This window comes from Dryobates pubescens, chromosome 33 (assembly GCF_014839835.1).
Source record: "Dryobates pubescens isolate bDryPub1 chromosome 33, bDryPub1.pri, whole genome shotgun sequence".
NCBI lineage: Eukaryota > Metazoa > Chordata > Aves > Piciformes > Picidae > Dryobates > Dryobates pubescens.
The window spans coordinates 2083700-2107841 of NC_071644.1; the positions used below are offsets into that span (position 1 = coordinate 2083700).

Below are 24142 nucleotides of genomic sequence, written 5' to 3' on the forward strand. Positions count from 1 at the left end.
ACATCCCCAGCACCCTCTTTGCCCCAGTACCCTATAGCCCCTGTATAGCCCCAGCACCCTGTAGCCCACATATAGTCCCAGCACCCTCTATGCCCCAGCACCCTCTAGCCCCCACACAGCCCCAGCACCCTCTTTATTTCAGCACCCTGTAGCCCACATATAGCCCCAGCACCCTCTTTGCCCCAGCACCCTCTAGCCCCCACACAGCCCCAGCACCCTCTTTTCTCCAGCACCCTGTAGCCCCCCTCCCCAGCCCCAGCACCCTCTTTGCCCCAGCGCCCTGTAGTCCCAGCACCCTGTAGCCTACATACAGGCCCAGCCCCCTGCAGGCCCCACGGAGCCCCAGCCCCCTGTGTGCCCCTGGCCCCCGTGGCAGTGCTGACACGGGTGGGCACAGGGCTTGCAGCAGCAGGTGCTGAGCCTGCAGCGGGCACTGGCGCGGGCGCAGGGCGAGCAGAGGGCAGCCCAGCGCCTGGCCCTGCGCCTGGAGAAGGACCACAGCGCCCTCAGGAGCACCCTGGGCAAGGTGAGCAGGGCTTGGGGGGCACCCTTGGGTGCTGTGGGGATAGCCTGGGCACAGCAGGGCACTGGGGTTGGCATTAATCCATCTCTGAGGGCAGCCCTGGGGGTCAGGCCTGGAGCGGGCTCCAGAAGCAGCCCGGTGGTGGGGCTGTGGTTGGCCAAGCACAGTGCATGGGTCTGGAGTCTAAATGCACTGAAACACATCACCAGCTGCAAGGTGGAGGCACTTTCACCTGCTTTATTTTCTGGTGTGTGTGTGTGTTATGTGGCAACTGTATTTGTACTTCAGGCACAGAGTAGCTGCTGTGTTCTCTACTTTAGGTGCATTTCAGCTGCTGTGTTTCCTGCTTCAGGCACTTATCAGCTGCTGTATTTAACCTATAGCTGCTGTGTTTAACCTATAGCTGCTGTGTTTAACCTATAGCTGCTGTATTTTACCTATAGCTGCTGCATTTAACCTATAGGTTCTGTATTTTGTACTTAAAGTACATTTTAGCTGCTGTGTTTTCTACTTTAGGTGCATTTCAGCTGCTGTGTTTCCTGCTTCAGGCACTTATCAGCTGCTGTATTTAATCTACAGCTGCTGTATTTAACCTATAGCTGCTGCATTTTCTACTTTAGGTGCATTTTAGCTGCTGTATTTCCTGCTTCAGGCACTTATCAGCTGCTGTATTTAACCTATAGCTGCTGTGTTTAACCTATAGCTGCTGTATTTAACCTATAGCTGCTGTATTTTGTACTTAAAGTACATTTTAGCTGCTGTGTTTTCTACTTTAGGTGCATTTTAGCTGCTGTGTGTGCTACTTCAGGCACTTATCAGCTGCTATATTTAATCTACAGCTGCTGTATTTAACCTATAGCTGCTGTGTTTTCTACTTTAGGTGCATTTCAGCTGCTGTGTTTCCTGCTTCAGGCACTTACCAGCTGCTGTATTTAACCTATAGCTGCTGTATTTAACCTATAGCTGCTGTATTTATTCTATAGCTGCTGTATTTTGTACTTTCAAGTACATTTTAGCTGTTATATTTTCTACTTCAGGCACTTAGCAGCTGCTGTATTTAATCTGTAGCTACTGTATTTAACCTATAGCTGCTGTGTTTAACCTATAGCTGCTGTGTTTTATACTTAAAGTACATTTTAGCTGCTGTGTTTTCTACTGTAGGTGCATTTCAGCTGCTGTGTTTCCTGCTTCAGGCACTTACCAGCTGCTGTATTTAACCTGTAGCTGCTGTATTTAATCTATAGCTGGTGTATTTAACCTATAGCTGCTGTATTTTCTACTTTAGGTGCATTTTAGCTGCTCTATTTCCTGCTTCAGGCACTTATCAGCTGCTGTATTTAATCTACAGCTGCTATATTTAACCTGTAGCTGCTGTATTTAACCTATAGCTGCTGTATTTAACCTATAGCTGCTGTATTTTCTACTTTAGGTGCATTTTAGCTGCTGTGTTTTCTGCTTCAGGCACTTATCAGCTGCTGTATTTAATCTACAGCTGCTGTATTTAACCTGTAGCTGCTGTATTTAACCTATAGCTGCTGTATTTTGCACTTTAACTACATTTTAGCTGCTGTATTTTCTACTTCAGGCACTTACTGGCTGCTGTATTTATTCTGTAGCTGCTGTATTTCATCTATAGCTGCTGGCTCCTCTATTTTCCAGCTACATTTTCTCCTCTGTTTCCTATTTTCTCCTATATTTCACCCTTTCCATCTCTACTGCCTGCTGTATTGTGTGTTTAATCTTCATCCTGTATTTCCTGTCCCCTGTATTTTCTATTTCCCATCCACATTTTCTCCTCTGTTTCATATTTCCTACTAGATTTCACCCTTTACATCTCTGTTACCTGCTGTATTTTGTGTCTAATCTGTATTATCTTCTACCTTTCCTATCTACCTCCTGTATTTTCTATTTCCCATCCACTTTTCTTCCTCTATTTCTTATTTCCTACTGCATTTCATGCTTTACATCTCCACTATCTATTTTTGTGTTTAATCTTCATCCTACATTTCCTATTTCCTGTATTTTCTATTTTCCCATCTGGATTTTCTGGCCTGCAGCAAGGCCTTTGCCACCATCCCCCACAGCAAGCTCCTGGCCAAGCTGTCAGCCCCTGGCTTGGCCAGCAGCTCTCTGAGCTGGGTTAGGAACTGGCTGGAGGCTGAGCCCAGAGAGTGGTGGTGAATGGTGCCACAGCCAGCTGGCAGCCAGGCACCAGTGGTGTGCCCCAGGGATCAGTGCTGGGCCCCAGCCTGGTCAATATCTTTATTGATGATCTGGAGGAGGGCATTGAGTCCATCAGCAGTGAATGTGCAGCTGACCCCAAGCTGGGGGCAGGAGTTGAGCTGTTAGAGGGTAGGAGAGCTCTGCAGAGGGACCTGGACAGGCTGGGCAGATGGGCAGAGGCCAACAGGATGGCATTCAACAAGTCCAAGTGCCAGGGGCTGCACTTTGGCCACAGCAACCCCAGGCAGTGCTACAGGCTGGGGGCAGAGTGGCTGAGAGCAGCCAGGCAGAGAGGGACCTGGGGGTAGTGGTTGGCAGCAGCTGAACAGGAGCCTGCAGTGTGCCCAGGGGGCCAAGAAGGCCAAGGGCATCCTGGCCTGCAGCAGGAAGAGTGTGGCCAGCAGGAGCAGGGAAGTCCTTGTGCCCTGTGCTCAGCACTGCTTAGGCCATACTTGGAGTCCTGTGTCCAGTTCTGGGCTCCTCAGGTTAGGAAAGAGGTTGAGCTGCTGGAAGGTGTCCAGAGAAGGGCAAGAAAGCTGGGGAGGGGTCTGGGGCACAGCCCTGGGAGGAGAGGCTGAGGGAGCTGGGGTTGCTTAGCCTGGAGAGGAGGAGGCTCAGGGGAGACCTTCTTGCTCTCTGCAACTCCCTGCAGGGAGGTTGGAGCCAGCTGGGGGTTGGTCTCTTCTGCCAGGCAGGCAGCCAGCCCCAGAACAAGAGGACACAGTCTCAAGCTGTGCCAGGGGAGGTTTAGGCTGGATGTTAGGAAGAAATTCTTCCCAGCAAGAGAGATTGGCCATTGGGATGTGCTGCCCAGGGAGGTGGTGGAGTCCCCATCCCTGGAGGTGTTCAAGAGGGGCTTGGATGTGGCACTTGGAGCCATGGTTTAGTTGTCAGGAGGTGTTGGGTGACAGCTTGGACTTGCTGATCTCTGAGGTCTTTTCCAACCTAATTGATTCTATGATCTCCATTTTCTTCTCTATTCTATATTTTCTACTTTTACATCTCTGCTTCCTGCTCTATTTTGTGTTTAGTGGTTATTATCTGCTACATTTCCTCTCTTATCTCCTCTGTTTTCTCTTTTCCTTGGTGATCTGCCACCTTTTATGCACATACCTGCTTTTAGTTTCTACACCTCACCTGCTAGATTCCCTATTTTATAGCTCTTCTCTCTTTTTGATATACCTCTGCTGTGTTTTCCACTTCAGATCTCCTTTATCCACTATGTTTTACATACTGGAGCTCAGATGCTCCATCTCAAATTCATTCTCTGCTTTCTGTTAGATTTAAGCTCTGTATAATCTGCTCTCTATCACACATCCATCCATCCATCCATCCATCCATCCATCCACTGCTTGGACTGGGATGGTGCTGGGCTGACTGTTGGGGTGCTTTGAAGCTGGAGGAGGTGCTGGGGCTTGGACTGGGATGGTGCTGGGCTGATTGTTGGGGTGCTTTGAAGCTGGAGGAGGTGCTGGGGCTTGGACTGGGATGGTGCTGGGCTGATTGTTGGGGTGCTTTGAAGCTGGAGGAGGTGCTGGGGCTTGGACTGGGATGGTGCTGGGCTGATTGTTGGGGTGCTTTGAAGCTGGAGGAGGTGCTGGGGCTTGGACTGGGATGGTGCTGGGCTCATTGTTGGGGTACTTCAGAGCTTGAGATGCTGGTGCTTGGATTGTAATGGTGCTGGGCTTGTTGAGGTGCTTCAGAGCTTGAGGAGGTTAATGGTGCTTGGAGTGGGATGGTGCTGGGCTCATTTTGGGGTGCTTTGAAGCTTGAGGAGGTGCTGGGGCCTGGACTGGGATGGCACTGGCCTCATTTTGGGGTGCTTCAGAGCTTGAGGAGATGCTGGTGCCTGGACTGGGAGGGTGCTGGGCTCATTTTGGGGTGCTTCAGAGCTTGAGGAGATGCTGGTGCCTGGACTGGGATGGCACTGGCCTCATTTTGGGGTGCTTCAGAGCTTGAGGAGTTGCTGGTGCTTGGAGTGGGATAGTGCTGGGCTCATTTTGGGGTGCTTCAGAGCTTGAGGAGGTGCTGGGGCTTGGAGTGGGATGGTGCTGGGCTCATTTTGGGGTGCTTCAGAGCTTGAGGAGATGCTGGTGCCTGGACTGGGAGGGTGCTGGGCTCATTTTGGGGTGCTTCAGAGCTTGAGGAGGTGCTGGAGCTTGGAGTGGGATGGTGCTGGGCTCATTTTGGGGTGCTTCAGAGCTTGAGGAGTTGCTGGTGCTTGGAGTGGGATGGTGCTGGGCTCATTTTGGGGTGCTTCAGAGCTTGAGGAGTTGCTGGTGCTTGGAGTGGGATGGTGCTGGGCTCATTTTGGGGTGCTTCAGAGCTTGAGGAGGTGCTGGGGCTTGGAGTGGGATGGTGCTGGGCTCATTTTGGGGTGCTTCAGAGCTTGAGGAGATGCTGGTGCTTGGAGTGGGATAGTGCTGGGCTCATTTTGGGGTGCTTCAGAGCTTGAGGAGATGCTGGAGCTTGGAGTGGGATGGTGCTGGGCTGATTGTTGGGGTGCTTTGAAGCTGGAGGAGGTGCTGGGGCTTGGACTGGGATGGTGCTGGGCTGATTGTTGGGGTACTTCAGAGTTTGAGATGCTGGTGCTTGGATTGTAATGGTGCTGGGCTTGTTGAGGTGCTTCAGAGCTTGAGGAGGTTAATGGTGCTTGGACTGGGATGGTGCTGGGCTCATTTTGGGGTGCTTTGAAGCTTGAGGAGGTGCTGGGGCCTGGACTGGGATGGCACTGGCCTCATTTTGGGGTGCTTCAGAGCTTGAGGAGATGCTGGTGCTTGGAGTGGGATAGTGCTGGGCTCATTTTGGGGTGCTGCAGAGCTTGAGGAGATGCTGGTGCTTGGAGTGGGATAGTGCTGGGCTCATTTTGGGGTGCTTCAGAGCTTGAGGAGATGCTGGTGCCTGGACTGGGATGGTGCTGGGCTCATTTTTGGGGTGCTTCAGAGCTTGAGGAGGTGCTGGGGCTTGGAGTGGGATGGTGCTGGGCTCATTGTTGGGCTGCCTCAAGCTTGAGGAGGTGCTGGTGCTTGCACTGGGATGGTGCTGGGCTTGTTGGGGTGCTTCAGAGCTTGAGGAGGTGCTGGTGCCTGGACTGGGAGGGTGCTCGGCTCATTTTGGGGTGCTTTGAAGCTGGAGGAGATTCTGATGCTTGGGTGGGGTCCTGCTGGGCTCATTGTTGGGGTGCTTCAGAGCTGGAGATGCTGGTGCTGGGACTGGGATGGTGCTGGGCTCACCCCAGTTTGTAGCCACGGTGGTGCTTGCATGGGGAGGGTGCTGGGGCCAGGAGTGCAGTCCTGGGGTGCAGGGGGACCCTCCAGCCCTGTCCCCCCATGTCTGTGTGGGGCAGGTGGAGCAGGAGAAGCTGGGGACGCAGGAGGCCTCGCGGCAGCTCTCGGCCCAGCACCAGCAGCTCAGCCACTCGCTGGCCACTGCCCAGAGGGAGCTGGCCCAGGCACAGCACCGTGTCCAGCTGCTGCAGGTGGGGGCTGGCTGCAGGATGGGGCACCCATGGGTGCTGCCTGCCCGCTGCCTGCACCCGCTGCGGGGACTGGGAGGGTGCTGGGCTCAGGTCTGGGCTCATCCCAGCTTGGGGAGGTGCTGGGGCTTGGGCTGGGGTGGTGCTGGGCTCATTTTGGGGTGCTTCAGAGCTTGAGGAGGTGCTGGGGCTTGCACTGGGAGGGTGCTGGGCTCATTTTGGGGTGCTTCAAAGCTTGGGGAGGTGCTGGGGCTTGGAGTGGGATGGTGCTGGGCTCCTTTTGGGGTGCTTCAGAGCTTGAGGAGCTGCTGGGGCTTGCACTGGGAGGGTGCTGGGCTCATTTTGGGGTGCCTCAATGCTTGAGGAGCTGCTGGTGCTTGCACTGGGAGGGTGCTGGGCTCATCCCAGCTTGCCAGAAGGTGCTGGTGCTGGTACTGGGATGGGGCTGGACTCTTGTTCCAGCTTGGGAAGATGCTGCTGCTTCCACTTGGATGGTGCTGGGCTCTTTTTGGGGGGGGACCACAGCAGTTCGGGGAAGATGCTGGTTTGTACTGGGAGGGTGCTGAGCTCCTCCTGGGGCTCTTCTCTGCTTGGAGCAGGGGCTGGGAACTGCCCCTGTGGCTCATCCCCGTTGGCACGGCCGCCGGTGCCGGTCTCTTGGGCACCCTCAGCCCGGTGCCCGGTTTGGGGGTGAGCCCTTGCCTTGTGCCCCCCAGGCGCGGGTGGCGGCGCTGGAGCGGTCGGCGCCGCCGGGGCCCGGAGCCGGCCCGGAGCTGCCGCGGGAGCTGCAGCAGCTGCGCCTCGCCCAGCCCCCGGCCCAGCGCAGCCTGCAGGAGCGGGTGAGGCGGGGGGGGACGACACCCCGGGGAGCTGGACGACACCCCGGGGCGGGGGGACGACAACCCGGGGCGGGGGGACGACACCCCGGGTGCGGGGGGACGACACCCCGGGGAGCTGGACGACACCCCGGGGCGGGGGGACGACACTTTGGGGCGGGGGGGACGACACCCCGGGGCGGGGGGACGACACTTTGGGGCGGGAGGACGACATCCCGGGGCGGGGAACGACATCCCGGCGAGCTGGACGACACCCCGGGTGCAGGGGACGACACTTTGGGGTGGGGGGACGACACTTTGGGGCGGGGGGGACGACACCCCGGGGCGGGGGACGACATCCCAGGTGCGGGGAACGACACCCCGGGTTCGGGGGGACAACACCCCGGGGAGCTGGACGACACCCCGGATGCGGGGGACGACACCCCGGGGAGCTGGACGACACCCCGGGACGGGGGACACGACATCTCGGGGTGTGGGGACGACACCCCGGGTGCGGGAGACGACACCCCTATCCCCTCCTCTTCCTCCTCCTCCCCCTCCCCACCATCTCACCCCCTCCTTTCCCCTGCAGATCGCCCTGCTGAAGGGCTCGGAGCTTCACCCTCACCCCAGCAGCACCTAGAGAGCCTCTGCAGAGGGCAGCAGCAGCTCGGCCCGGGGGCGAGGGGCAGCTGCCTCCTCCCCCAGGCTCGGCCCCGGAGCCTTTTTGTCTCGGCATTCCCTTTCCCCCCCCCCGACAGCTGCACTTCACCCACCGGACCGCAAGCAGCTTGGGGACTTTTTCCGCTACAGTTTGGGGCCCAAAAGGTCATTTTTTTTTTTGTAACCCCCATTTCTTGGTCCTGTTGCAGTTTGTAACCAAAAGGTTGGGAAGTCCTTTGGTTTTGGAGCCCCCTCTCTTTCACCCCCCCCTGATTTCTTCCCCTCCTCCAGCTCCCCACCACTTCATTTGGTTTTTTTACCTCTTTCTAACCCCAAAAGCCTCTCCTCTAAATTGCTATTTTTGGAGAGATGTTTTTTTTTTTAGCTAACAATTGGATTTTTTTTTAAGCTATTTTTGATGTTGAAGGGCTGTGGTTTTTTTTTTCCACTGGTGCTGCTGGGAAGCCCAAGAGGGACCCCCCCCCCCCCCAAAAACACCCACCATGAGGTTGGAGGGGGGGGCTGTGAGAGTACCCCCACCCCTCCTGAGCCCACTCCTCCTCCTCCATCAAATGGTAGCTGAGAGGGTTGGGGTTGAGGGGTTTGGGGGGGGGGGGGGGCACAGGAGGTGGCATTTTGGGGGTGTCCCTTGGGCCACCAGAGTGGATTCAGCTCCCAGAAGAATAAGAAGCGCTGAAAAGAACAAAAAGAGGCCCAAAAAATACTACAGGGCAAGGGTTATTAATAAATGAATCAGCAATGGAGAGAGAGATTTATTAGTTGGTAATAACAGGAGGAAGAGATGTTAATAAGTGGAGGGGCGGGGGGAGGATGAGGCAGAAAAATTGCTGGGGGAGGATGAGGCAGAAAAGTGGATTCTGAACCCCCCCCCCCCCAGGATGATTTCCTGTAGCTGAACTGCAGGAGGGAAGGGAGAGAGAGGCTACAGAGCTGTGCAGGAGGGAAGCAGAGCCCAGGGCTGAGCTGCACACGCTGCAGAGCTGTGCCTGCGAGGGACTCACCCCTGGAGGAGAGCTGCACCCTGTGGAAGGGTGGAAGAGTGCCCCACAGGGGAGTGCAGACCCACAGAGCTGCCCCACAGGGGAGTGCAGACCCAGAGAGCTGCCCCACAGGGGAGTGCAGACCCACAGAGCTGCCCCACAGGGGAGTGCAGACCCAGAGAGCTGCCCCACAGGGGAGTGCAGACCCAGAGGGCTGCCCCATAGAGGAGTGCAGACCCACAGAGCTGCCCCACAGGGGAGTGCAGACCCAGAGAGCTGCCCCACAGGGGAGTGCAGACCCAGAGGGCTGCCCCATAGGGGAGTGGAGACCCACAGAGCTGCCCCACAGGGGAGTGCAGACCCAGAGAGCTGCCCCACAGGGGAGTGCAGACCCAGAGAGCTGCCCCACAGAGGAGTGCAGACCCACAGAGCTGCCCCACAGGGGAGTGCAGACCCAGAGGGCTGTCCCACAGGGGAGTGCAGACCCAGAGGGCTGCCCCACAGGGGAGTGCAGACCCAGAGAGCTGCCCCATAGGGGAGTGCAGACCCACAGAGCAGCCCCACAGGGGAGTGCAGACCCACAGAGCTGCCCCACAGGGGAGTGGAGACCCAGAGAGCTGCCCCACAGAGGAGTGCAGACCCACAGAGCTGCCCCACAGAGGAGTGCAGACCCAGAGAGCTGCCCCATAGGGGAGTGCAGACCCAGAGAGCTGCCCCACAGAGGAGTGCAGACCCAGAGAGCTGCCCCACAGAGGAGTGCAGACCCAGAGAGCTGCCCCACGGAGGAGTGCAGACCCACAGAGCTGCCCCACAGGGGAGTGCAGACCCAGAGAGCTGCCCCACAGGGGAGTGCAGACCCAGAGGGCTGCCCCACAGGGGAGTGCAGACCCAGAGAGCTGCCCCACAGGGGAGTGCAGACCCAGAGAGCTGCCCCACGGAGGAGTGCAGACCCAGAGAGCTGCCCCACGGAGGAGTGCAGACCCACAGAGCTGCCCCACAGAGGAGTGCAGACCCAGAGAGCTGCCCCATAGGGGAGTGCAGACCCAGAGAGCTGCCCCACAGGGGAGTGCAGACCCACAGAGCTGCCCCACAGGGGAGTGGAGACCCAGAGAGCTGCCCCACAGAGGAGTGCAGACCCACAGAGCTGCCCCACAGAGGAGTGCAGACCCAGAGAGCTGCCCCATAGGGGAGTGCAGACCCAGAGAGCTGCCCCACAGAGGAGTGCAGACCCAGAGAGCTGCCCCACGGAGGAGTGCAGACCCAGAGAGCTGCCCCCCAAATATCAGAAACCCCTCCAAAAAAATCAGACCCCCCCAAAAATTATCAGAACCCCCTTCAAAAATATCAGACACCCCCCCAAAAAAAAATGAGCCCCCCAAACAATTGGAAGTGCCCCCAAAACCCCAGACCCCCCCCAAAAGATCAGACCACCCCCAAAAGAAATCCTGACCCCCCCAAATATCAGCAACCCCTCCAAAAAATCAGACTCCCCCCAAAAAATATCAGAAACCCCTCCAAAAATAATCCAGACCCCCCTGAAAAGTTGGAACCCCCCAAAAAATTCAGAACCCCCCCAAAAATCACCAGAAAATTCCCCCCCACAGCCCCCAAAGAGATCAGACCCCCCAAAAAAGAAACCTTGCCCCCCCAAATATCAGAAAGCCCTCCAAAAAAATCAGAACCCCCCCTCAAAAAAAATCCCCCCCCCCTAAAAATCGGAAGCCCCCCCCCCAAAATCAGACCCTTCCCACTCAGAAACCCCTTCCAAAATCAGCCAACCCCCCCCCCAAAATGAGCAACCCCCCCCTCCCCCAAATATCATACCCCTCCCAACCCAGACCCCCCCCTCCACCCCAGCCCCCCCCCCCCCAACCCCGCCCCCTCCCAAAGCCCTTGGAGCCCCCCCCCCAAATAAGGAGGCAGGAGGCAGGGGGTCCCTTAAGCTTTATCTCTGGGCTGCTGTCAGTAGAAAACGAGGTCCCCCCCCCCGCCCCCCCCCCAATAGAATAAGGCAAAGACATAAAAATACCTCCCCCCCCCCCCCCCGCCCCCCGCCCCCCCTTGCATGATTTTGTGCACCCCCAGAGCGGCCTCTTCGGGGGTTGCTTAGCACCACGGTGAGGCTCCGGCGTGGAGCCGGGAAGGGAAGGGCAGGAGGAGCTCTGGGGATCCCCCCGGGGAGGCTGCTGGCCGCCGGGGGGGGGGAGGGTCCCTCCCCGCCCGCCCCTCTCCCCCCTTCCCCCTGCGGCTCAGCAGCCGCCGCAGCTGCGGGCGCAGGACGCCCCCAGGGTCTGGCAGAGCCCACTGGTGGCCATCACCCCGCACTTGGAGAACTTGTCCCGGCACAGGTCGGCTGCGGGGAGAGAGAGAGTCCGTGCAGGGGGCAGGAGGAAAGAGCAGGAAGGGACCCAGCAGGGGGCTGGGTTCGTCAGAGCGGCACCGAATGGTCGGGGGGGGAAGGGAGCTCAAGGCTCAGCCAGCTCCAGCCCCCTGCCATGGGCAGGGACACCTCACACCACAGCAGGTTGCTCACAGCCACCTCCAGCCTGGCTGCAAACACCTCCAGGCAGGAGGCTTCCACCACCTCCCTGGGCAGCCTGTGCCAGGCTCTCACCACCCTCCTGGGCAACAACTTCTTCCTCACAGCCAATCTCAATCTCCCCACTTCTAGTTCTGCTCCATCCCCCCCAGTCCTATCCCTCCCTGACACCCTCAAAAGTCCCTCCCCAGCTTTCTTGCAGCCCCCTGCAGATCCTGGAAGGCCACAGTGAGGTCTCCTGGGAGCCTTCTCCTCTCCAGCCTGCACAACCCCAACTCTCTCAGGCTGTGCTCACAGCAGAGCAGCTCCAGCCCTCTGCTCCTCCTCCTGGCCCTTCTCTGGACACCTTCCAGCCCCTCCAGATCCTTCCTGGCACAGAGGCTCCAGAGCTGGCCCCAGAGCTGCAGCTGTGGTCTCAGCAGAGTGGAGCAGAGGGGCAGAATCCCCTCCCTGGCCCTGCTGGCCACACTTCCCTTGCTGCAGCCCAGGCTCTGCTTGGCTCTCTGGGCTGCAAGTGCTCCCTGCTGGCTCCTGCTGAGCTTCTCCTCCCCCAGCACCCCCAAGGCCTTTTCTCCAGGGCTGCTCTCCAGCCAGTCCCTGCCCAGCCTCTAGCAGTGCCTGGGATTGCCCTGCCCCAGCTGCAGGGCCTGGCCCTTGGCCTTGTTGAGCCTCATGAGGCTGTCCTATGCTCTTATAGATTTGGTTGGGTTGGAGAAGTCCTCCAAGATCCAACCAGGTGGGGGTCACCATGGGGGGAGGTCAAGGCAGAGATTCATAGGAGTGGAGTGATTGGGTTGGAAAAGGCCTGGAAGGTCATCCAGACCAACCAACAACCCAGCACCACCATGGCCACCAAAGCATGGCCCCAAGTGCCACAGCCACAGGTTCTGTGAACACCTCCTGGCATGGGGACTCCACCCCAGGGTGCAACTGATGCCCCCCAGGGCTCAGCACTGGCACCAGGTCCATTTCACATCAGTGATCTGCACCAGGGGGTCAGGGCACCCTCAGCCACTCAGCAGCTGACAGCAAGCTGGGAGGGACTCTTGAGCTGCTGGAGGCTTGGGGGCTCTGCAAATGGACCTGGCCAGGCTGGAGCCATGGGCTGAGCACAGTGGGATGAGGTTCAACAAGGCCAAGGGCTGGGTCCTGCTCTTGGGTCACAACAACCCCATGAAGGCTCCAGGCTGGGGGCAGCGTGGCTGGAAACTGCCCAGCAGCTAAAGACCTGAAGGTGCTGGTTGGCAGCAGCTGAAGATGAGCCCAGGGGGTGCCCAGGTGGCCAAGAAGGTCCCCAGCAGCCTGGCCTGGAGCAGCAATGCTGTGGGCAGCAGGAGCAGGGCAGGGGTTGTGTCCTGCTCAGCACTGGTGAGGCCACAGCTTGAGTCCTGGGCTCAGTTTTGGGCTCCTCACTCCAAGAAGGACATTGAGGGCTGGAGCAGGTTCAGGGAAGGACAATGGAGCTGGGGAAGGGTCTGGAGAACAGCTGGGGAGGAGCAGCTGAGGGAGCTGGAGAAGAGGAGGCTCAGGGGAGACCCTGTGGATCTCTACAGCTCCCTGGAAGGAGGCTGGAGCCAGGTGGGGGTTGGGCTCTTCTCCCAAGGGACAAGTGACAGGACCAAGAGAGAATGGCCTCAAGTTGCCCCAGGGGAGGTTTAGGTTGGCCCTGAGGAACAATTCCTTCCCCTTGAGGGCTGTCCAGGCCTGGCCCAGGCTGCCCAGGGCAGTGCTGCAGTCCCCAGCCCCAGAGGGCTTCCAAAGCCCTGGAGAGGTGGTGCTGAGGGCCACGGTTTGGTGGTGCCCTGAGCAGCGCTGGGTTGAGGCTTGGACTTGCAGATCCTAAGGGTCTCTTCCAACCCCAACCATTCCATGCTTCCATGAGCTGGGTGGCCACGGCCCCACTTTGGGGGTGCCCCCGGGGGGGCTCTCTCCTCACCTCGCAGCAGCTCCTCGTGGGCGCAGACGGTGCGGACGCAGATCTCCTTGTTGATCACATAGACCCTGCGCAGGCTGCACGGGGGGGGGGGAGCAGGGGGGGTGAATGGGAGAGCAGAGGAGGGCCCCCAAAATCTAGGGGGCTGGGGAGGGGGGTTGATGGGAGCCCCCCAACCCCCCCAGCTCACCTGTAGAAGCAGATCTCGTTCAGGCACTGCTTGCAGGGCTTGTGCACGGAGTAGAGCCTGGTGCAGGGGTACTGCTCCTCCCTGCAGTCTGCAAGTGGGATGGGATGGGATGGGATGGGATGGGATGGGATGGGATGGAATTAACCAGGTTGGAAAAGACCTTTGAGATCATCCAGTCCAACCTCTCCCCCAGCACCATCTGATCAACTCAACCATGGCACCAAGCAGCCCATCCAGGCTCTTCCTAAACACCTCCAGGGATGGGGACTCCACCACCTCCCTGGGCAGCACATCCCCATGGCCAATCTCTCTTGCTGGGAAGAATTTCTTCCTCACCTCCAGCCTGAACCTCCCCTGGCACAGCTTGAGACTGTGTCCTCTTGTTCTGGGGCTGGGTGCCTGCCTGGGAGAAGAGACCTACCCCCACCTGGCTCCAACCTCCCTTCAGGGAGTTGTAACTGGTTTAGAGTCACAGAACTGTCAGGGTTGGAAGGCATCCCAAGGCTCAGCCAGCTCCAACCCCCTGCCATGGGCAGGGACACCTCACACCACAGCAAGTTGCTCACAGCCACCTCCAGCCTGGCTGCAAACACCTCCAGGCAGGAGGCTTCCACCACCTCCCTGGGCAGCCTGTGCCAGGCTCTCACCACCCTCCTGGGGAACAACTTCTTCCTCACAGCCAACCTCCATCTCCCCACTTCTAGTTGTGCTCCATCCCCCCCAGTCCTATCCCTCCCTGACACCCTCAGAAGTCCCTCCCCAGCTTTCTTGCAGCCCCCTGCAGCTCCTGGAAGGCCACAATGAGGTCTCCTGGGAACACTCACCAAGGGGTCCTGGCTCCGTGGGCTCAGTCTCAGGGGCAGCAGCTGGAGGCAGTGGGGAGAAAATTGAGGGCTGGAGCAAAATCATCTCAGTGCCCTTTGCACAGGGCTGGGGCACCCACACTGGCACCCAGCAGGATGCCCAGGGGGTGCTGAGGGGGCTGGAGAGGGATGGAGACCCTCAGCCAGAGGTGGGGAGGATGCTGGTGGGTACCCAGGGTGGGGAGGGGGAGCTGGGGGGTACCCTGGGGAGGGGAAGGAGACTGGTGAGTACCCTGGGGAGGGGGATGGGGGGTACCTGGGGTGGGGAGGGGGAGCTGGGGGGTACCTGGGGTGAGGAGGGGGGTTGGTGGTTACCTGGGTAGGGAGAGGGGCTGGTGGGTACCAGGGGTGGGGAGGGGGACCTGGTGGGTACCCTGGGGAGGGGGCTGGTGGGTACCTGGGGAGGGGGAACTGGTGGGTACCTGGGGTGGGGAAGGGGGAGCTGGGGGGGTACCTGGGGTGGGGGCTGGTGGGTACCTGGGGTGGGGAAGGGGGAGCTGGGGGGTACCCTGGGGAGGGGGCTGGTGGGTACCTGGGGTGGGGAAGGGGGGGCTGGGGGGGTACCTGGGGTGGGGGCTGGGACGATTTCTTGCTGGGATTGCTGCTGGGACTGGAAGCGAAACTGCTCCTCGGGGGCCCGGGGGGTGACATCTGCAGGGAGAGAGGCGGGGGGCAGGGTTGGGGGGCAGAGGGGGCACCCCCCCAGAGCTGTGCCCCCTCCCCTCCCCTCCCTGCCAGCACTCACCATGATAGTCATAGTAATCCTGGATTTCTGGGGAAGCAAAGCAGCAGTTGGTGGTTTGCAGGGGGGAGGAAACCAGGCAGGGGCTGCCCAAAGGCCAAAGCTCCCCGGGTGGGGCAGAGAGGGGAAGAGGCTCTCCAGAGGCAGCCCAGGAGAGAGCCTGGGCACAGCCCCACGGCCCCCCAACCCCCACCCCCCTTAATACCCACCCCCCCAGGGGGTTATTAAACTTAATATAAAGGGTTAATTAATGATTGGCAGTGGGAGGAGGGGAGGGGAGGGGGGAGGGAGAGGGGAGGGGGGGAGGGGGGGAGGGAGAGGGGAAGGGGGAGGGAGAGGGGAGGGGGGAAGGGGGAGGGAGAGGGGAGGGGGGAAGGGGAGGGGAGGGGGGAAGGGGAGGGAGAAGGGAAGGGAGAGGGGAAGGGAGAGGGGAAGGGAGAGGGGAAGGGAGAGGGGAAGGGAGAGGGGAAGGGAGAGGGGAAGGGAGAGGGGAAGGGAGAGGGGAAGGGAGAGGGGAAGGGAGAGGGGAAGGGAGAGGGGAAGGGAGAGGGGAAGGGGAGGATGGAAGCAGGGGGAGGCAGCAGGTCCCTGGGGATTTGGGTGGAGGCAGGGGGTGCAGGGTGCAGGGTGGGGGCTGCAGGGTGGGGGCTGCAGGGGGTGCAGGGTAGGGGCTGTGGGTGCAGGGTGGGGCAGGGGGTGCAGGGTGGGGGCTGTGGGTGCAGGGTGGGGCAGGGGGTGCAGGGTGGGGGCTGCAGGGTGGGGCTGTGGGTGCAGGGGGCGGGCAGGGGGTGGGGGCAGGGGCTGCAGGCTGCTCTCACCTGCCTGCTGGTCGTACTGGGAGTACTGCACCGGCTCGGGGTAGGTGATGCCTTCAAACCTGCTGTACTGACCCTGCACCAGCAGCGCTGCTGGGGAGACACAGCCGGGGGTGGGGGGGGATGAAGCCTCCCCAGAAGGGGCAGAGCCACCCCCAGCCTGCAGATCTGGGGTGCCCAGCCCTGCCTCTCTCCAGCTCCACCTTGTTCCCCCTCCCAAATCCCCCCAAATCTCCTCCCCTCCTTGTCCCCAGGAGCTTCGCATCGTCCCTCCCCAGCCCTGCCCCAGGGCTGTCCCCAGGGTCCCAGTGCCCAGAGGAGAGCAGGCAGAGGGAGCTGGGATGCTGCTCCAGGTAGGATCAGCCCCAGTGCTGCCTCCCCCCAGCACAGGGTGGTCCTGGTGCCCTGCAGCACCCCGCAGCACCCAGCTGCCCCCAGCGCTGCTCCTGGCAGCCCAGGGGCCCAGGCCATGCCTGCAGCCCTGCGGCCACCCCAGGAGCTGAGCCGTGGTCAAAGCACAGGAGCTGAACAGGCTGCCGGGGAGGCTGTGGCTGCCCCCTCCCTGGAGGTGCCCAAGGCCAGGCTGGATGAGGCCCTGAGCAGCCTGGGCCGGTGGGAGGGGTCCCTGCCCATGGAACTGGAGGATCTTTAAGGTCCCTTCCACCCCAACCCATTCCATGAGTCTCTGAGCAGGCAGGCAGGACCCTGGGGCGGGGGGGGGGGTCAGGTCACTCCCCACCCCCAGGACAGGCTGGGATGCTCCATGGACCACCAGCTCCCTCCCTGTCCTCACCCCAGGCAGCAGCCATGAGCAAACCTCCCCTGGGAACGACTCTGGGAGGGGATTGATCTCTTCTGCCCACCCCCCTGGCTCTGCCTCCCCTCCCTGGCTCCAGCCCTGCCTGGCTGATGGTTTCCAGCTGTCCCTTTGTGCCGAGCTGCTCTCACCCAAACTGTTCCTGGCTCCAGGCTCCGGGGTCTGTCACCTCCCTCCCCCTTTCCACCCTGCCTTTGCCAGCACCCTCGGGGGGGTGGTGGGTGTCCAAATATGAGTCGTTCTGGCTGCCATCCTCTCCCCGAGGTGACAACTTTGTGCCCCTCCCCTGCTGCCACCTCCATGTCCCCAGCACAAGGGCTGCCAGACCCCTGGCAACCTCGGGGCCCCCCACCCCAGACTCAATCCCAGCCTCGTTCCAGGGGGGTGCAGGTAATCTGGGGAGGGGGGGGGCGGAACAGGTGATGAGGTGATGTTTGCTGGCTCCCGGGGTGTCAGCTCACCTTGGGGACCCCCCAGGCAGGGGACACTCACCTGGCAGACACAGCAGGAAGAGCTCCAGGGCTCCCATCCTGGCGGCAGCGAGGGAGGAGCAGGTCGGGAGGCAGCCGCGGGAGTCTGGGTGGGGGCAGAGGCAACGCCGAGGGGTCAGAAGATCCCCTCCAAGGTCCTCCCAAAATGCCACCCTACAGTTGTCCCCAGAACCTTCTCATTGTCCCCCAAAACATCATCCCAGCACTGTCCCCAGGACCTTCCCATTGTCCCCCAAAACATCATCCCAGCACTGTCCCCAGGACCTTTCCATTGTCCCCCAAAACATCATCCCAACATTGTCCCCAGGACCTTCCCATTGTCCCCCAAAACATCATCCCAGCACTGTCCCCAGGACCTTTCCATTATCCCCCAGAATATTGTCCCCCCAAACTATCATCCTAGAGTTGTCCTCAGGGGCTTCTCATTGTCCCCCAAAATACTGTCCCCCAAACTATCACCCTAGAGTTGACCCCAGGCCCTCATTGTCCCTCAACGTATTGCCCCCCAAAAATGTCATCCCAGCATTGTCCCCAGGGGCTTCTCATCGTCCCTCAACATATTGCCCCCCAAAATATCATCCCAGCACTGCCCCCAGGACCTTTCCATTGTCCCCCAAAATATCATCCCAGCATTGTCCCCAGAACCATTCCATTGTCCCCCAAAACATCATCCCAGCACTGTCCTCAGGACCTTCTCATTGTCCCTCAACATATTGTCCCCCAAACATTCATCCTAGCATTGTCCCCAGGACCTTATGATTGCTCCCCAAAACTCCACCCTAGAGTTGTCCCCTTGAGCTTCCCATTGTCCCTCCACATATTGTCCCCCCAAATCTCATCCCAGCACTGTCCCCAGGGACCTTCTCCTTGTCCCCCAAAATTCCACCCTAGAGTTGTCCCCAGGGGCTTCTCATTGTCCCCCCAAATCTCAACCCAGCACAGTCCCCAGGACCTTCTCATTGTCCCCCCAAAATACCACCCTAGAGTTGTCCCCAGGACCTTCTTATTGTCCCCCAGAATATTGTCCCCCAAAACTCCACCCTAGAGTTGTCCCCAGGGGCTTCTCATTGCCCCCCAAAATCTCATCCCAGCATTGTCCTCATGACCTTCTCATTGTCCCCCCAAACTCCACCCTGGAGTTGTCCCCAGGGGCTTCTCATTGTCCCCCAAAATCTCATCCCAGCATTGTCCTCATGACCTTCTCATTGTCCCCCAAAACTCCACCCTGGAGTTGTCCCCAGGGGCTTCTCATTGTCCCTCAAAATACTGTCCCCCAAAATGCCTCCCTAGAGTTTGTCCCCAGGACCTTCTCATTGTCCCTCAACATATTGTCCCCCAAAATCTCATCCCAGCACAGTCCCCAGGACCTTCTCATTGTCCCCCAAAATGCCACCCTAGAGTTGTCCCCAAGGGCTTCTCATTGTCCCCCAAAATCTCATCCCAGCATTGTCCTCATGACCTTCTCATTGTCCCCCAAAACTCCACCCTGGAGTTGTCCCCAGGGGCTTCTCATTGTCCCTCAAAATACTGTCCCCCAAAATGCCTCCCTAGAGTTTGTCCCCAGGACCTTCTCATTGTCCCTCAACATATTGTCCCCCAAAATCTCATCCCAGCACAGTCCCCAGGACCTTCTCATTGTCCCCCAAAATGCCACCCTAGAGTTGTCCCCAAGGGCTTCTCATTGTCCCCCAAAATCTCATCCCAGCGCTGTACTCATGACCTTCTCATTGTCCCCCAGAATATTGTCCCCCCAAAATACCACCCTACTGTTGTCCCCAGGGGCTTCTCATTGTCCCTCAACATATTGTCCCCCAAAATGTGATCCCAGCACTGTCCCCAGGACCTTCTCATTGTCCCCCAAATCTCATCCCAGCACTGTCCCCAGGGACCTTCTCCTTCTCCCCCCCCAGAGCTGTCCCCAGAAGCTTCACATCATCCCCCCTAAATCCTGCCCCATAGTTGTCCCCCAGAAGTCCCCTCCCCCCCCCCTAGATCTCTCCATTCCCAGCCCCTCTCTGCCCACCCCCAACCATCTCCACCGGAGCCGTCCGCAGGAGCTGGCTCCAAAGGAAACCTCAACTCCCCCCCAAGACAGAAACCTCCTCCAAAGGCTTCCCGGCGGCGTGGGAACGGCGAGGACCGAACCCTGCCGGATCCTGCGGCTGAGAGCTGCCGGCAGGGCTGAATCACCACCACCGGGGGGGACGTCTGGACCCCCCTCGGTGAGAACGGACCCAGGGCTGCAGCTTTGGGGCTTATCCAACTACTTTTGGGGGTTCCCCCAGCGCTGCCTTTGCTCCAGCAGCCCCCCCCCCCCCCCCCAGATCCAGGGGGATGGGGAGATGTGGGGAGGGACCCCCAGCTCCCAGGGCAAGTCCTGCGCTGGGGCTCGGCGGCGCTGGGCGCCCCGCGGCGCTTCCCGAGCAGGATTTGCGCAGCCAGTGCCTGCTGCTCCCGGGGGGATCGGGGCCGGGGCTGAGTGCCGCGGGGGGGCAGCCCGGGGCCGGCAGGGACACCAACTGCCCTCCCCTGCTGCCCCGGCCAGGGGACAAGGAAGGGGAATTCTCTCCCCGGACCTCCCTCCGACCCCAGCCGAAGGTGCGGAGGGTGAAGCCTGGCGGTGTCCCTGCCACGCAGGGGTGCTGCGGGGAAACTGAGGCACGGCTGAGGTGCAGCACCTGGGATGGGAAGGTGGCTCCAGCCCCAGCACAGCATGGACCATGATGGGTCCAAAATCATGCTGGGGAAGGTGGGGGCTGCACCACCACCAGAGCATGGCACCTTCCAGCCACCACATCCTCCCCATCACCAGAGCACCTTCCAGCCACCATGTCCTCAGCATCACCAGAGCACCTTCCAGCCACCATATCCTCACCATCACCAGAGCACCTTCCAGCCACCATGTCCTCAGCATCACCAGAGCATCTTCCAGCACCATGTCCTCAGCATCACCAGAGCACCTTCCAGCCACCATGTCCTCAGCATCACCAGAGCACCTTCCAGCCACCATGTCCTCAGCATCACCAGAGCACCTTTCAGCCACCATATCCTCACCATCACCAGAGCACCTTCCAGCCACCATGTCCTCAGCATCACCAGAGCATCTTCCAGCACCATGTCCTCAGCATCACCAGAGCACCTTCCAGCCACCATGTCCTCAGCATCACCAGAGCACCTTCCAGCCACCATGTCCTCAGCATCACCAGAGCACCTTCCAGCCACCATGTCCTCAGCATCACCAGAGCACCTTTCAGCCACCATATCCTCACCATCACCAGAGCACCTTCCAGCCACCATGTCCTCAGCATCACCAGAGCATCTTCCAGCACCATGTCCTCAGCATCACCAGAGCACCTTCCAGCCACCATGTCCTCAGCATCACCAGAGCACCTTCCAGCCACCATGTCCTCAGCATCACCAGAGCACCTTCCAGCCACCATGTCCTCAGCATCACCAGAGCATCTTCCAGCCACCATGTCCTCAGCATCACCAGAGCACCTTCCAGCCACCATGTCCTCAGCATCACCAGAGCATCTTCCAGCCACCATGTCCTCAGCATCACCAGAGCATCTTCCAGCACCATGTCCTCAGCATCACCAGAGCACCTTCCAGCCACCATGTCCTCAGCATCACCAGAGCACCTTCCAGCCACCATGTCCTCAGCATCACCAGAGCACCTTCCAGCCACCATGTCCTCAGCATCACCAGAGCACCTTCCAGCCACCATGTCCTCAGCATCACCAGAGCACCTTCCAGCCACCATGTCCTCCCCATCACCAGAGCATCTTCCAGCACCATGTCTTCACCAGCACCAGAGCATCTTCTCAGTCACCATATCCTCCCCATCACCAGAGCATCTTCTCAGCCACCATGTCCTCAGCATCACCAGAGCACCTTCCAGCCACCACATCCTCACCACCACCAGAGCATGGCACCTTCCAGCCACCATATCCTCACCATCACTAGAGCACCTTCCAGCAACCATGTCCTCAGCATCACCAGAGCATCTTCTCAGCCATGTCCTCCCCATCACCAGAGCATCTTCTCAACCATGTCCCCAGCATCACCAGAGCATCTTCCAGCCACCATGTCCTCACCAGCACCAGAGCATATTCTCAACCATGTCCTCCCCAGCACCAGAGGGTAGCACCTTCCAGCTTTCATGCCCTTGCTCCACCACCACAGCTGCACCTTCCAGGCACCACATCCTCCTCCATCCTGAGGCTCACAGGTCCTGGAGATGCTGACAAGTGACTTCCAGACCCTTCCCAGCCACGGGGAAGCCAGGAGGTTGGTCCCTACCTGAGCTGGGGAGGGATACCCAAGCTCAGCTGATGATCAGAGCTTCGTGGTGCCAAACAAAGAGCTCAGTGGTGCTCCATCACCAACCCACAGCTGCACCGTGGTGGCACCCAGCTCCCTGCAAGCTCCATCTGCTTCCCACAGCAAAGGAAGCCCCAGAGTGGGCTTGGTGTGTTCTGGATGAGGAGGATTGTGTGGGGATGAGTGAGACCAGCGTGAGGCTCTGGGCTTGGTGGGCACCTGGCAGAGGTCCCAGAGGCTTTCCCGAGCCTCAGCTGCTGGCAGAGCCCAGGCCGGGCAAAGCAGCTGGGTCCTGGCCAGGACAGGGCTGCTAAGAGGGAGCAGGGAGGGGGTTTGGGACTACCTCGAGGTGGCAGAAGGTTCTCCAGATGTTTGGATCCTGTGGGACACTGCTGCCAGCATCCCACAGCTCCGAGTCAGCCCAAGCCTGCAGCCCAGCAGGGCACAGCCGTGGGGCGGATGGGTGCCCACCTCTGGGGGCATCACTCTCCTCGTCCCAGTGATCCCCGGGGCCAGGCCAGCACAGCCCAGGGTGAACTGCCCCTGACAGTTTCTTTTTCACTCCACAGCAGGCTCCAGGCACCAGAGGCTCCTCGCCAGGTCGAGTTCCCCCTGCATCTCCCCCGGACATGGAGATCTTGGCCTGAGCTCCCTCAGCTTGGCTGAGGAACCAGGACAGGCAGCTCACGTCCTCCCCTCCGCACCGGCGCCAGCCTCCTCTCCTCCCAGCACAGGACCCCAACGCCTCCATCACGGCCCACCACCTCCAAACCCACCCGGGGACCAGCCCGAGTGTCCCCAGGACACCTCCCTTGAACCCCAAACCATCCAAAGACAGGCTGGGGCCACCCCCACCCTCCTCCTCCTCCTCCTCCTCCTCCTCCACCACCACCTTTGCCTTTCCCTCCTACCACAGGAACTTGGTGAAGATGCCTGGAGGAGGACCCCAGATGCCCCTCAGAGCTCCTCCGTCGCAGGGGTCCGGCCACTCCAGGCCTGCCAGATGTTTTTGCAACTGCACATCTGGGAGCAATCAGCCCCGCGGAAAGAGCACCAGGGGCCGGCCCTCGCGTTCGGCTAAACCCCACCTTCCCCCGGCCCTTTTTTTTCCCTTCCCCCGGCCCTTTTTTCCCCCCCTTCCCCCTCCCCCAGCTCTTTTTTTCCTTTCCCCCCACTCCTCCCCCTTTGCATTTTTTTCCTTTCCCCCCCCCCCCCCCCCCTGTTTTCCCTCCTCCAAGGCTCTCCAGTTGCCAGCCTGGGAGAACAAAGGGAATATGAAAGGATTCACATTTTTCTGTTGGCCCACCACCAAAATAACCTCAAACCTTCCTTCCCTTCTCTCATTTCACACGTTCGCGAGGGTCCCTCCCTCCCCTGAGCCGGGGGAGGGGAGGGGGAAGAGGAGGGGGAAGGGATGGGACAGGACGGGACGGACCCAAACCGAAATCAACTTATTCAAATCCCACGATGGAACAACAGCGACAACCAAAAAAGTTCCTTGGGACTCTGGGAACAGTTTTGTTCAGACCTGAACCTTTTGGAAGTGGTTAAAAGCCGACCAGAGAGGCTGTCAGGGTTAAAAGATGGAAAGAGGAAGGGGGGAGGGAGGAGGGATCTCCCCCCCTCCCCCCCTCCGCAGCCACTTAAGCGCCCCCAAAATTCAGGTGGGGGTTCCTTTTAGGAGGCTTCGTTTTTTGGGGGGGGTGGGGAGGAAGCTCTTTGCCCCAGAGAGATTAAGTTTTCCAGCCCTGAAGTTGGGGTCCGGGGTGGGGGAAGGGAAGGGGAGAGGGGAAGGGAAAGGAAGGGGAGAGGGGAGAGGAAAGGAAGGGGAGAAGGGAAGGGAAAGGAAGGGGAGAGGGGAAAGGAAAGGAAGGGGAGAAGGGAAGGGAAAGGAAGGGGAGAGGGGAAGGGGAGAGGGGAAATGGAAGGGGAGAGGGGAAATGGAAGGGGAGAGGGGAAATGGAAGGGGAGAGGGGAAATGGAAGGGGAGAGGGGAAATGGAAGGGGAGAGGGGAAAGGAAGGGGAGAGGGGAAAGGAAGGGGAGAGGGGAAAGGAAGGGGAGAGGGGAAGGGAACGGAAGGGGAGAGGGGAAGGGAAAGGAAGGGGAGAGGGGAAGGGAAAGGAAGGGGGAGGGGAAGGGAAAGGAAGGGGGGAGGGGAGGGAGGGCTCCCCAGCATCCTTGCCTGATGGAAGTGCGGGGGAGGGGGTTGGGATGAGGGGGGTCCTGGTGCTTACCGCTCTGGGTGTTAGGTGCTGGTTCTGCCCTTGCCCACAGCCTTGGTCTCTTCTCTCTGCTTTCAAAAACTCTGAGAGTTAAGGGGGAAAAAAAAAAAGGAGGAAGGAAAAAAAAAGGGGAAAAAAAAAAAGAGAAACAACCGAAGGGAAAAAAGACCCAAAAAAAATTCCTCCTACCTCCAACATGGGGCAGCCGCTGGGTCCTAAAGCCACACCTGAGCCAGCCCCTTCCTCCTCCTCCTCTCCTCCTCTCCTCCTCCTCTCCTCCTCCTCCTCCTCCTCCTCCCAAACTGCTGCCTGCGAGGGGGGGGAGAAGAAAAAGTCATTAAGCCATCAAATTAATCACGAAGTGCTCCTCGAGGCCGTGGCTGGGCTCGAGGAGAGGATTTTCCAGCTGGATTCATTTACAATGGACTGGGAAAGGGAGGAGAGGAGGATTTGGGGCAGTGTTGAGCAGGCTGGTGGGGTTTAGGTTGGGTTTGGGCTGGGTTTA

At 59.6% G+C, this 24142-nt stretch overlaps 2 protein-coding genes across 2 annotated transcripts in view; one reads left to right on the plus strand and one right to left on the minus strand.

Moving 5' to 3' along the window:
• CROCC (ciliary rootlet coiled-coil, rootletin) overlaps positions 1–7716 on the plus strand; it is a 43836-nt gene extending 36120 nt beyond the window's left edge. Inside the window, exons 32-35 of the mRNA XM_054175649.1 lie at positions 398–526; positions 6093–6224; positions 6938–7060; positions 7629–7716. Coding sequence (XP_054031624.1) covers positions 398–526; positions 6093–6224; positions 6938–7060; positions 7629–7679 — 435 coding nt within the window. The 3' untranslated portion in view covers positions 7680–7716. The remainder of the gene's footprint in view (positions 1–397; positions 527–6092; positions 6225–6937; positions 7061–7628) is intronic.
• Positions 7717–10949: 3233 nt separating this feature from the next.
• Positions 10950–23941, minus strand: MFAP2 (microfibril associated protein 2; the record flags this gene model as incomplete). The annotated part of the gene is made up of 12 exons (XM_054175650.1): positions 10950–11053; positions 13176–13249; positions 13363–13450; positions 14187–14228; positions 14790–14876; positions 14971–14997; positions 15786–15875; positions 17092–17175; positions 21885–22075; positions 22325–22428; positions 23827–23871; positions 23909–23941. Coding segments are annotated over 12 exons (969 nt in total), but the record flags the coding sequence as incomplete, so codon positions are not given.
• Between the last annotated feature and the right edge of the window lie 201 nt (positions 23942–24142).